This window comes from Bos indicus, chromosome 5 (assembly GCF_029378745.1).
Source record: "Bos indicus isolate NIAB-ARS_2022 breed Sahiwal x Tharparkar chromosome 5, NIAB-ARS_B.indTharparkar_mat_pri_1.0, whole genome shotgun sequence".
Classification (NCBI taxonomy): Eukaryota; Metazoa; Chordata; class Mammalia; order Artiodactyla; family Bovidae; genus Bos; species Bos indicus.
The window spans coordinates 18,065,202-18,078,619 of record NC_091764.1 but is presented as its reverse complement, the minus strand read 5'-3'; the positions used below and the strand labels follow the sequence as shown (position 1 = coordinate 18,078,619).

General features: G+C 32.6%; 1 protein-coding gene across 1 annotated transcript in view; it reads right to left on the bottom strand.

Moving 5' to 3' along the window:
- Positions 1-3,653: 3,653 nt before the first annotated feature.
- Positions 3,654-13,418, bottom strand: part of TMTC3 (transmembrane O-mannosyltransferase targeting cadherins 3) — a 51,949-nt gene continuing 42,184 nt past the window's right edge. The window contains exons 11-14 of the mRNA XM_070788908.1: positions 13,080-13,183; positions 11,492-11,661; positions 9,607-9,833; positions 3,654-7,823 (exon numbers count right to left, since the gene is read on the bottom strand). Coding sequence (XP_070645009.1) covers positions 7,009-7,823; positions 9,607-9,833; positions 11,492-11,661; positions 13,080-13,183 — 1,316 coding nt within the window. The 3' untranslated portion in view covers positions 3,654-7,008. The remainder of the gene's footprint in view (positions 7,824-9,606; positions 9,834-11,491; positions 11,662-13,079; positions 13,184-13,418) is intronic.

Sequence of the window (13,418 nt, the reverse complement as noted above, 5' to 3'; positions counted from 1 at the left end):
AGATTCTAAAGCACATGAATTTGCCTGCAATTGTCTTCAGAGACTTTTAGGTATATTTCATCTTATACTGCTTCCTAATGACAGTGACTGCTTCCTAATGCAGAGTTCCAAAGAATAGCAAGAAGAGATAAGAAAGCCTTCTTCAGCGATCAATACAAAGAAAAAGAGGAAAACAACAGAATGGGAAAGACTAGAGATCTCTTCAAGAAAATCAGAGATACCAAAGGAACATTTCATACAAAGATGAGCTCAATAAAGGACAGAAATGGTATGGACCTAACAGAAGCAGAAGATACTAAGAAGAGATGGCAAGAATACACAGAAGAACTGTACAAAAAAGATCTTCATGACCCAGATAATCACGATGGTGTGATCACTGACCTAGAGCCAGACATCCTGGAATGTGAAGTCAAGTGGGCCTTAGAAAGCATCACTATGAACAAAGCTAGTGGAGGTGATGGAATTCCAGTTGAGCTATTCCAAATCCTAAAAGATGATTCTGTGAAAGTGCTGCACTCAATATGCCAGCAAATTTGGAAAACTCAGCAGTGGCCACAGGACTGGAAAAGGTCAGTTTTCATTCCAATCCCAAAGAAAGGCAATGCCAAAGAAAGCTCAAACTACCGCACAATTGCACTCATCTCACACGCTAGTAAAGTGATGCTCAAAATTCTCCAAGCCAGGCTTCAGCAATATGTGAACCGTGAACTTCCTGATGTTCAAGCTGGTTTTAGAAAAGGCAGAGGAACCAGAGATCAAATTGCCAACATCTGCTGGATCACAGAAAAAGCAAGAGAGTTCCAGAAAAACATCTATTTCTGCTTTATTGACTATGCCAAAGCCTTTGAGTGTGTGGATCACAATCAACTGTGGAACATTCTGAAAGAGATGGGAATACCAGACCACCTGATCTGCCTCTTGAGAAATTTGTATGCAGGTCAGGAAGCAACAGTTAGAACTGGACATGGAACAACAGACTGGTTCCAAATTGGAAAAGGAGTTCGTCAAGGCTGTATATTGTAACCTTGTTTATTTAACTTATATGCAGAGTACATCATGAGAAATGCTGGACTGGAAGAAACACAAACTGGAATCAAGATTGCCGTGAGAAATATCAATAACCTCAGATATGCAGATGACACCACCCTTATGGCAGAAAGTGAAGAGGAACTCAAAAGCCTCTTGATGAAGGTGAAAGTGGAGCGTGAAAAAGTTGGCTTAAAGCTCAACATTCAGAAAACGATCATGGCATCTGGTCCCATCACTTCATGGCAAATAGATGGGGAACAGTGGAAACAGTGTCAGACTTTATTTTTCTGGGCTCCAAAATCACTGCAGATGGTGACTGCAACCATGAAATGAAAAGACGCTTACTCCTTGGAAGGAAAGTTATGACCAACCTAGATAGCATGTTCAAAAGCAGAGACATTACTTTGCCAACAAAGGTTCGTCTAGTCCAGGCTATGGTTTTTCCTGTGGTCATGTATGGATGTGAGAGTTGGACTGTGAAGAAGGCTGAGCGCTGAAGAATTGATGCTTTTGAACTGTGGTGTTGGCGAAGACTCTTGAGAGTCCCTTGGACTGCAAGGAGATCCAACCAGTCCATTCTGAAGGGATCAGCCCTGGGATTTCTTTGGAAGGAATGATGCTAAAGCTGAAAGTCCAGTACTTTGGCCACCTCATGCGAAGAGTTAACTCATTGGAAAAGACTCTGATGCTGGGGAGGGCTTGAGGGCAGGAGGAGAAGGGGACAACAGAGGATGAGATGGCTGGATGGCATCACTGACTTGATGGACCTGAGTCTCAGTGAACTCCAGGAGTTGGTGATGGACAGGTAGGCCTGGTGTGCTGCAATTCATGGGGTCACAAAGAGTCGGACACGACTGAGCGACTGATCTGATCTGAATGACAGTGAAGAGCAAGAGTGCGGTAGTATGCTTTTAAGGTGTCTTAATTTGAGTTATTTTTGCATTTTAATAAATAAATTTATATACCTTATATTTAATGAATATATTTTATTTTAGATTATTTATATATCTGTTGGCTTAGATGCCTATGGAACATCTAATCTAATAAATATTAAATTTCTAGTAATTTGTTTGCAATCATTGATATTATGTATGCTAATACATATATAAATCATATACATCTGGAAGTCTGAATCTTGCAATTACAATAACTAGTATCTATTATTTACTATTGTCCCAAATAATTTAAATATAACATGTTTAATATACATTGTCTATTTACATTTGCTGAACTTATTAAACAAACCAATTGAGAAATGTCATAGAATTAAACAAAACTTCTGATATGTAAACATTGTGTCCCGTTCCTGAAACAGATGTAGATATCTGATAAAAATTAAAAATTGCTTGTTGGAAAGATGTCCATAAATAAGTTTCATCTTCATCAAAACTAAAAATATATTGACTCTTCAGCTTTTCTAGTCTGACAACGCAACACGATCAAGCTATGAAAGTGAAAAGTGCTAGTCACTCAGTCATATCCGACTCTTTGTGACCCCATGGACTGTAGCCCACCAGGCTCCTCTGTTCATGGAATTCTTCCAGGCAAGAAAAGTGGAGTGGGTTAGCTTTTCCCTTCTCCAGGGGATCTTTCTGATCCAGGGATCAAACCTATGTCTCCTGCCTTGGCAGGCAGATTCTTTACCTGTTGAGCCATTAGGGAAGACCATCAAACTATAATCAAATATAATAAAGACAACAGTGAATGGATCCATCTGTATCACTGGTAACATGGCTGTTAAAACTGTTTCATTCTTTGAGACACATAAAAACAATTTAGCCAATCACATCCAATAATTTTCATGGCTGAAAAATAAAACCACAAAATTCACTGAGTGACGTTAATCATGGTTGTGGTCAAAACTTTTGGTAAAAGTTATTTACAGTGTGCATGGCTGAGCATGCACTATTTATAGATACTTGCCAATTTATTACAATAGGAGATATATATCTATTGTAATATATACATAAGCAAATATACAACATACATTACATATATATACCTCCTTTTAATAACTTTATGAGGAAAAGTATTTTTCCCAACCTGCAGATAGGGAAACTGATGACATGCGGGTTAAACAACTTCTCCTAAGTTGTACTTTTTTAGCAAGGGTGGTACCAGTATTTGAATCCAGGTAGATTCATAATTCAAACTAATTATTTCATTACACTGACTTCCAACTGTGCATATATATAAAATTTCACATATGAATTTAATTGTCTCATTTTCTTAACTGAGTTTCTGTCACTTTGGGTTGTAAATGTATCACTCTTAGGAACTAAGTTAACACATTGGGCTTCCCTGGTGGCTCATATGGTAAAGAGCCTGCCTGCAGTGCAGAAGACCCAGGTTTGATCCCTGAGTCGGGAAGATCCCCTGGAGAAGGAAATGGCAACCCACTCCAGTATTCTTGCCTGGAAAATCCCATGGATGGATGAGCCTGGCAGGTGACATTTCAAAGGGTCGCAAAGAGTCAGACATGACTGAGCAAATTCACTTTCTTTCTTTCATTTCTCATATCATTGCTAATAAAACTACCCACCAGCTCTTCTTTCTTTGTGGAGGCTCAAATGTTTTGAATTACTATTATATTTTTTCACTTTAACACTAAAAGGCAATTCAGGTTAATGTTTTAAAAAGTATCAATTTAATACTGAATACTTAGAAATACGGTACACAGATGCCATAGAAATATAAAATGCATACAACTAGCAACTATTTTATGAAACTTTAACATGGAGGGTGACATTTTCCAACAAATAAAACTACAGACAAAAGTACCAGATATATTTGAGGTTTCATTTTAAATACCATTTAGTCATGCAGACAATTAGGAGGTTTTTAAAAAAATAAATATGACAAATATATGGATTTCTGAAGTATAAATTGACATACAAATCTATATATTTTCATAATATTTTTCATTAAAGCATCTTTAAAGAAGCATTCTGGAACATGAAGTTGAGAGCTCAAATTAGATGAAAGGCATGAGGTTTTATAGAATTGAGTAATTCACATACCAGATATCTACATAAAAGTAAATACAAAATTGCAAACATATGTTTTATCCTCCAAATTATCAACTTCATAAAAATTACTTACTGGAATAATTATTATAAGACAAAATTCCCAATTCTGAATGTTAGTAAGGAAACACATATAGGAACAATATGAGAGTTAATTCTTCCTTCTGAGAAGCAGTGAAGGAAAGTGTAGCATAATTAACCCTTGGGGATTGTCAAAGCTTTCCTAGAACTCCACAGAGTAGGTTCTTTTGTAAAACAGCAAGAACTAAAACTACATCCTCTTACTAATACATAAACCTACGATAAGCTTTTTTTTCTATGATAAGCAAACTTACAGATGCTTACAACGCTGAAACAAGTTAGTGAACTGGGCTAAAATATCCCTACACCCCATTTCCTCAAAATGGCAGCTCCAAAGGAAAAAAATATTAATTCCCTTTTTCACCTGAACAGCTTGAATAAAATTTGTATTATGAATTTAAAGAGAAGAAATAATCTTATACCTAAGCAAGCTTGATGGAACTTAAGATGAAATAAATACTAGGTATCAGAACATATTCCTTAGTTAAGTTAAAGCATCAGAACTTAATTGGATTATATCACTAGTTTAAAAGTTAACATGGGAGACAGAAGAGGATTTTCTTGAACTAATTTAGACTAGTGATCCTTAACCCTCACTATGAATTAGAATCACTCTGAGAGCCTTTGGAGAAACTGACGCACAGCTTGACAATAAGAAATTCAGACTGCACTGTTGTAGGGTGGGGTCTAGATGATTCTAATATGAAATGAAGGTTTAGAAACATGATTTGGAAAAATTAATTACAGTGAATTTGATTTAAATAAATTATTCAACATGATAGGCATTAAGTTCTAATATGGAGAACAATTTTTTTTCTGTAAAAATCATTAGATAATATTAATATATATTTTGAAGGTTACATAATTTTATTAAAATATTATTCAAAGTTTTTATTCTGGTCTGCTGTCATAAAAGATTGCCTTCTACTTTTCACATCTATCCTCACTTGATATTATAAGAAGACATTAAACTCAAACTTCTCAAGATATGTGCAGAGAATGTAATAACAATTTAATTTTTCAAGTCATAGTATATGAGGTATTCTCCATCATATATCCAGAGTAACAAAGCTGTGATTTAAAAACTGAAATTAGGTATTGCTTTAATGCTTTAGTGAATCAAAAATGCACTACCACTGTCGTCAGTGCTCGGTTTATATTGCCTAAAACATAATCTATGACAGAGCCTCAGAGAGCCTAGTAAGAGTGGGTCTCTAATGCAGACCATGTTTCTTATGAGTATTTATAAAACATTTAAGAAAAAAGTTACAAGAATGTGGTTTTTGAAACATTAGAAATTATCTCAAAGGAACAGAAATAGTTTTTGAAATGCTACATTATAAGTTAGTTACTATTCCAGGATGATAGCTTGACCTTTAACATTTTAAACGAAAACCAACTATATTAGTATTATAAAATGCATTTTACTCATGAAAAAAATCAGATTTAAATTAATAAATTGGATTTGTATCTATTCTTCAAACAATTTTCAGCTTTAAATGTGCTAAGACCAGCAGACTAATTTGCTAATCCTATATTTGGCTAATTACCATTTTTTCTAGCTGGACAGCAGGCCAAAAAAAATGATGAAATTTTGGTTAAACTATACTAAATGCCCTGGAAGCCTGGCATGTTGCAGTCCATGGAGTCTCAAAGAGCTGGACATGAGTGAGCAACTGAATGATAACAAATATGTATGCCGAGAAAAAATGCAATAGCAATTTATTTTCCATACTTGATGGAATTAAAAGTGTTAAGAATTTTATGAAAGCTCAGTAGTCAAAATAAATATTTAATAAAAATATACACCATAACAAGCTATCAAGCACTTAGTGTTTAAAAATAAACTTTGTCACACTGTTTTGCCTTCAGTTAGACAGAACTCAATTTAGGTATCTAATTAAGGTGTGTTTTGGAAACAAAATTAAAATTCAAGTAACTCTAGAAAGATAACACTAACGTGAAAGAGAATCTTACTACATTTTTAACTCAAAAGTTTAATGAAGTTATACTTACTGGGATTTCTCAATATGACTATGACCCTAAGAAACAGGACAGTTTGGGAAATAAAAGTCAGGGTCAATGATTATGTGGTGATTATGTGGTTCATGCTGTGAAACTCAGTACACAAATCAAAGTCCAGTATAAATGAGCACCATCAGAAATGTGTGTGTATATACTTATTTAAAACTTTCCCTGATTAAAAATTGCCATATAGATAGGGAAGTTAAGGACAAGCACACAGTTATGAAAGTATTAATACATTCTAAAGCTAACATGTCATATGACTTATTTTAAAATGTTTCATCTGGCTTTCCTTCTAAAAATCAAAAAAGAATACAAAGTGAAGAAAGCCAGCCAGTATTCTTTTGTAGTGCAAAGTCCCTTGGTTAAATAGAAGGTTACAAAGGGAAAAAGTATGTGTTAAATAGTGTTTTCAACTCACAGTCAGACTCCAATAGTTAAAGGAAAATATGGTTAGCTAATCAATGTGAATTCACAGAATAAACCAGCACATGTTGGATTTGCCACCATGGGATTATCATTCAGACCTCAGATTATTTTTAATTGAGAGTAGTCAATATTATTCTGCTGAAAGAATCTATCTACCTTCTATAAGAAAAGATACAGATTTGCCACCTGTGATTACTACTTATGCTACAGTTCCCAAAACTCAAAAAACTACTGTCAAATATAAAACATATCCTGGGGTAATGAAAGGGTCTTCAATGAAAATCTTATTTTGATACTACGTAGAGGCAGCTCATGAGAGACTCTTAGTATGCTCACTATTTTCAAAGCTCTCAGTATAAGTAATCACATGATATAGACTGAAGTTCTTTGAAACCCTGTCCCATGATAAAGAGTAATGCTATTCACCATTTAAAATACGTTCAATCTCTTCTAGTCTTTTTAAAGCAGCAACTCTTTTCTTCTCAATTTCTTTGATTTCTTTTGTTGTTTTGTGGGGAATTTCTTTGTCTGTATTTTTTCCTAATTGTTTGCTGGCTTTAGATTGACTCTTATTATCATTTGTTTTTATTATCTGTGTAGGTCTGGGCTCGCTTTTTATTTCTTTGACATTTTCAGTTGGAATTTTATCTCCTTCAACACCTGAAGTCTTACCAGCTGGGAATATAGGTTGTTCTACAAAACTAGATGAAGAAATTTTATCCCTGACTATATTCAAGTGGCGTTGAATATATTCTTCATGTGGTGCTAATGCCAATGTTTCAACCAGGCATCTTTCAGCTTTTAGTAAGTCCTTCTCTTCAAAATAAACAACACAGAGATTGTGTTTTCCTTGCACATTGCTTGGATCCATCTCCAAAATCTTTTCAAAACATTTTTTTGCTCCACGTATATCTTTCTTTTGATTCATCAGGATGTCTCCCTTTAAAATGAGACCCTTGATATGATCAGGATAGTATTTGAGTAATTCTTCCAAGACTGGCAAAGCCATTAATTCCTTTGCAGTCTGAGAGTACAGGAGAGCCAGATTAAACAAAGCACTTCTGAAGTCGGCTTGTAATTTTATGGCTTTCTTCATCCACATCTCTGCTTCAGAGTCCTTTTTGTCATCCATGGCAAGCATTCCCAAATTGAAATAACCATTAGCATCTTGTGGCTCTTCATTTATATAGCTTAAAAGTCGTTTTCTAGCTTCAGGTCTGAGTCTAACTTCTCCTAAGAATTTTTTTAAAAAGAAAAAAAAAAATTATATCATTAGCAAATGAGTAAGTCTGAGGTAAAAAATGGAGGTGCAGATATATATCTAGATTATAAAAACATAGCATCAAAATAGGTGATGGACAGGGAAGCCTGGCGTGCAGCAGTCCACGGGGTTGCAAAGGGTCAGATACGACTGAGTGACTGAACTGAGCATCAAAACAACTAACTGGTGTATCTAAATTAAAAAGCAGAAAGCAAAACCCTCAAAGTTTTCATAAGAAAAACAGTGTGTTTGATGCACTGGATTGACAGCGCATTACAAGTAGTAAGAGTTCCTCAAAAACTAAAAAAGGGTGAAATATTTCCTGATAAGTTTAGATTCTAACTGGGAGTTGAGAAAGAATACAGAATTAAGAGGAAGGTGCATGGAATTTGAAAATACAGACATATATTCAGTCATGATTCTGTTAATATTATGACTTTTACTCACTAAAATAATTACTTGTCTGGGTTAATCTATTGAATCTTATAAGAATTATATGAGATATATACAAAATGCTCAACAAATAGTAACTATTTTGGATAAACAAAATGTTTCAGTCTTACTAAATTAGATATATTTTGTATGTTATTTAAAATTTTTTAGGAAATTTCAAATATAAAAAGAATACTATTATATCTAAAGCCTATAAATATCAATTAAGATTCAGGAAGCAAACATTTATTGAGATGATTTCTACTGCAAATAAGTACCAAAAAAATTTCAACTTCTACAACTATACACCCCAGGGTTTAATCTTGTGTTAAATTATAGGCACTTTTCATGATTACTAAGGATAGCTAACTTTACAAAAACATTAGTTTTCTAAATTAAGCTTTTCTGAATGCCAAGCATAAAGATCTTTATCCTTTTATTTGATAACATGATGATTAAAGAAGTCTGAAATAAATCAGTAGGCTTAAGTCCTTGTCTTGGACTACTTACTAACCTAGCCATATGAAGTTAGGGTAGTTAATACATTTATTTGGTCCTCACTCTCTAATCTATAAAATAGATGACTGGTAGAAATAAACTCAAAGACTCTCTTTAATTATAAAATATGATTCTTACATTTTTTGCAGAAGTTTTATGAAAGTATTTAATAATTAATATAAAGATTTTTCCAAACATAAAAATTAAGAAAACCATAAATTATATATACTGCCTTCTGGAGCAGAACTAAAATTCTGATATATCAAAGATCCTAGTTTATTGTGATGAATAATTTGGTTTTGCTAATTTATATAAAATATAGGAAATTATAATAATATCTCAGAAAACAGTAACACTGGATATAACATGATATTGAAAATATTTGGACTTATAGATCAAGGGAAAATAGAATACTATTTTGTTTAAAACATATAATGCTCTTGACATCCTAGAAATAATAACTTAAAACTTTTTTTTTTTTTTTACAAATTCAGATTATTTGAATAGTATGATATTTATGCATAAGAAATATACTTCCAGGCATAAAATGACAAAATAGATGAATAAAGTATTGTTAATAGACTGTCTGAGAAGTCATTTTTAGCATATACCAGAGAAATTAACATTTAGAATGACACATATGCTAGGGTATATTACCTGAAAGGTTTACGTTAAGTATTTAAAATATTCTTCTTATAACTATTTATGAAGTTTTGATAAAAACCATCCATTCATAAAATGTTTGCTGGGGTAACATAATACATGACTTTACCATATTTCAAACTAGAGTATGTTTAAATATAGAGAAATTTTGAGAAAACATACCTGATTCTTGCATTAATATAGCAGAATTGAATAATGCTAGTTTATGCTTTGGATTTAGTTCTAAAGCATGATTAAAGTTTTTCAGCGCATCATTTGGTTCCTTAAGTTCAATATGAACAATCGCCAAGTTGTACCAAAGATCTGCATTATTTCTGTCCAGCTCTAGGGCTTTAAGATATGCTTCTTTTGCTTTGGCAGGTTTATTCATTTTTAGAAGCAATTCTCCTCTGTGGAAAAACACAAGTTTTACTTATACTATCATGTCAGTCTGTAGATACTATTTTCACAAGTTTTAAGCTTTTCCACATATTCACAGCTTTCCTTTTAACTTAGGTTCTTAAATTTTTTTTTTCAAAAATAACTATCTGAAACTGTCCTTACACCTAAACACATTAATTTTGAACATTTGGTTTGATATGTTTTCAAGTATTATTAAAGAAGGAAAAAACATGCCTGATTCTAGAGGGTAAGATATCAGGAGGTATCCAAAAAAGGGGAACAGAAGATACATCCTTTGAATATATCTTGAAAAACAGCAGACTAGTCTGCATAAGAAAAATGGTAGCAACTAGAGTGGGAGATCAATTTGTCAGAAGATGAGTAGCATCTGGAGAAGGAAAATAAACATAGTAGTGATGGGGAAATTCCAGTATTCAAATCTTTGTTAGCAATGTCTAACTATAAAAAAAAGCAGAACATCTGAAATTGTTTACCCCTTATAATTATTTAGTTTTCTTCAATGAATTCTTAAAAGAAAGGAATTACAAAGCTGATCTGGTAGCATGGAAGGGCAATACTGCCACCTGTAGATACTTTTGAGGAACACATCTGGAAATGATGATCAGTCTGAAAATCATTCTAATAAGGTTATATTTTCTGTTACAGAACTTAAAAAGTCATTTTTACATATGTGAAAATCAATTTAAGTACTGATATAGAGTCAATTTTATTTTAATACTACTCTTTCCTAAAATATTAGCATAGGCATGAAGTCAAATGAGCTATTAATATTCACACTTCCTAGAATGTGTCCAAAATATTATTTTTAAAATAAATGCAAAGATTATTAAGCAATTCTTTATAAGTTTACTTAAGACAGTTTTATTTATTGATACAACCCCAGTAAACTTAGTGAATTTCAGCAAGTACTAGATAATGTTGAAGAAAGACAGCTTTCAGCTTATGAACAGATTTTATTTCAAAAACTTAAATTCTGAATGCATTTTCCATGTAAACAATGTGATAAATTATAATTAGGTTTCTGGAGCAGGCTTCAAAACAAAGTTTAAAACAATTTTTTCTCAAGTATAACACAAATGATAACATTTACATGAGAAAATATCTAAGATTCTGACACTTATTGCCAAATTTTTTTTACTAGCAACTGAAGTGTCTTTCTAATAAAATCATAAATAACCAGTCAATTCTCTTAATAGTTGGATATTATATAATTATTTATTATTTATTTTATATATAATGATTCCATAATTATACAATGATTTCTTAATCTATAATAATTAAGAAGTAATAACTTCTTACAAAAATAATTATTTTGTTACAATTAAGAAGCAATTATAAAAGGTAAATTTTGGTTGTTTTAGGTAAAAATGAATTTGGTGTTGAGAAGCAGAAGAAACCAATGAGCTTTTCCTACCCTTCCTTTTGTATAAATAAATCTAAGTTTGCTGCTTTAAGTTATGGATTCTCTTGTCAATTTAAAATAAATTAAATTTGTTAGTCTAAAACAAGCTATGTTTCTATGCTCTTGGTTGTCAACTAAGATTTACCAGAAGAAAAAAAAGCCAAATTAGTGAAGATAGCCTAAATGTATATGCAGATGAAGCTTCCATCTTTTATAGTGAAAACCTAAAGCAAACTACAATACCTGCTAATGTAAGCCTGCTTGAAGTCTGGCCTCATGCTTATTGCTTGTCGGTACAGCTGATCTGCTTCTTCTAGTCGGGACTCATTTGCTCGGATCAGGTTGGCCAGATTAATATAAACATTTAAATGGTTAGGTGCAATTCTGGCTGCATATTTTTTACCAGGAATAATCTGTTAATAAAAAAACAAACATTTCTACAAGTTGATATTTCAGTACCAAATAAAATCTGAAGTAAGAAGTCCTAGAGTCTTATTTAAAACTTACACAGAGTTCGATGCACGATACTGGATGCTTGGGGCTGGTGCACTGGGACGACCCAGAGGGATGGTATGGGGAGGGAGGAGGGAGGAGGGTTCAGGGTGGGGAGCACATGTATACCTGTGGTGGATTCATTTTGATATTTGGCAAAACTAATACAATTATGTAAAGTTAAAAAAAAAAAAAAAACTTACACAGAGCATAAAAAGCTAAATTGCTGTATTAAAATAAAACATAAAAATATGAAATAACCTGCAGTATTCACAAAATATAAGTAAAATAATGCTTTGACACAATGACGGATGTATTTTTTCATTCATGTTATCTCAGTAGATTATCATTAGATTTTCATATATGTGTTATTTTATGAAGTCATATAAATCAGAACTTCCACAGGCTAAAGTCCCTTAGTACGCTTGAGTCAGACCAGGAACAGAACTCAGGTCTTTTTCCTCAGTCTAGTATATTTGTTACACCATGTCAACTTTCAAGTTGTCAGCAAAATGTTTCCTGGTTGTGACAGAGGGGTAGTTAACTTCAGAGCTTTACTAATTCCTCACTTGTTTGCTGGAGTTAAGACATAAAAATATCTAATTAACTCTAAAAGTTATTAGGTATAATATATGTGAACCCCAATTCTCAATGAATATAATAAATTATATCTGATAAAAATCCGCTGAACACAATTTAACTTTAGAATCTTAGGACTGAAAGAATTCTTAATGTATCATGTGGTGTAAGTGTTTTAAAAACATTTATCAAACTATCAAAATCAAACTATCAACTCATTTCAATATTGCTACAGTATTAATACAAACTACTACTGAGAAAATTAGAGCCCAATGTAAACTATCTTTTTTGATTACACACAGCTGATAAAGGGCAGTGTCAGATTTTGTAACTTTGTCTTGTGACATCCAAGAAATCTGGTACTTGTGACATTATAGCAACTGACAGGCACAAATATATATCTACTCATTTTATCACTTTGCTTTGTTCATTTATTTTTTGATAGGAGTTAATGTTTACTGCTTAATGTACATAAATAAAATTCTTTTCATTTAAAGTCACTTAAAGTCATAGATAACTTATAATAAAAAATATCTAAAACTCATAATCTCATAGATTTAGTTTTCATGACTATGAACTTTTTAAATTATGAGCTAGATAGGTAAATGCAATCTTTTATAACACAATAATAGATGGTTCACTGGACACCTTAATTTTAATCCAAATTAAAGAAAAGATGAAGATTTTCCATCTGGATAATTCTATTCAATATAAACATCCAGCAGACATGACACAATAGGAATAATTTTTGACAACTTACCTGAGGCATCAGCGACTTAGCTGTCATATAAGATTCTTCAGCTTCTTTGGTTCTATTTAAATTTTTGTAAGTTCTTCCTACATTCATGTGGGCACCAATATCATCTAAAATAAAAAAATCATTTGTTGGCAGATACACTAACTAGTGTCCAGTATAAACTAAGAAGACACGTTTCGAGCAACAAACAACTAGGCAAAAAATGTGAAGCAGGCAATAGGTCCTGCTTTTTCCTTAAAGCTCTTCTAACACAACTTACTATAACTTATGAGCAAGGCTATACTAGAAGACTATTAAATAAAGTACTGGAAGAATAGAAAATACACATATGACATGAAAAAA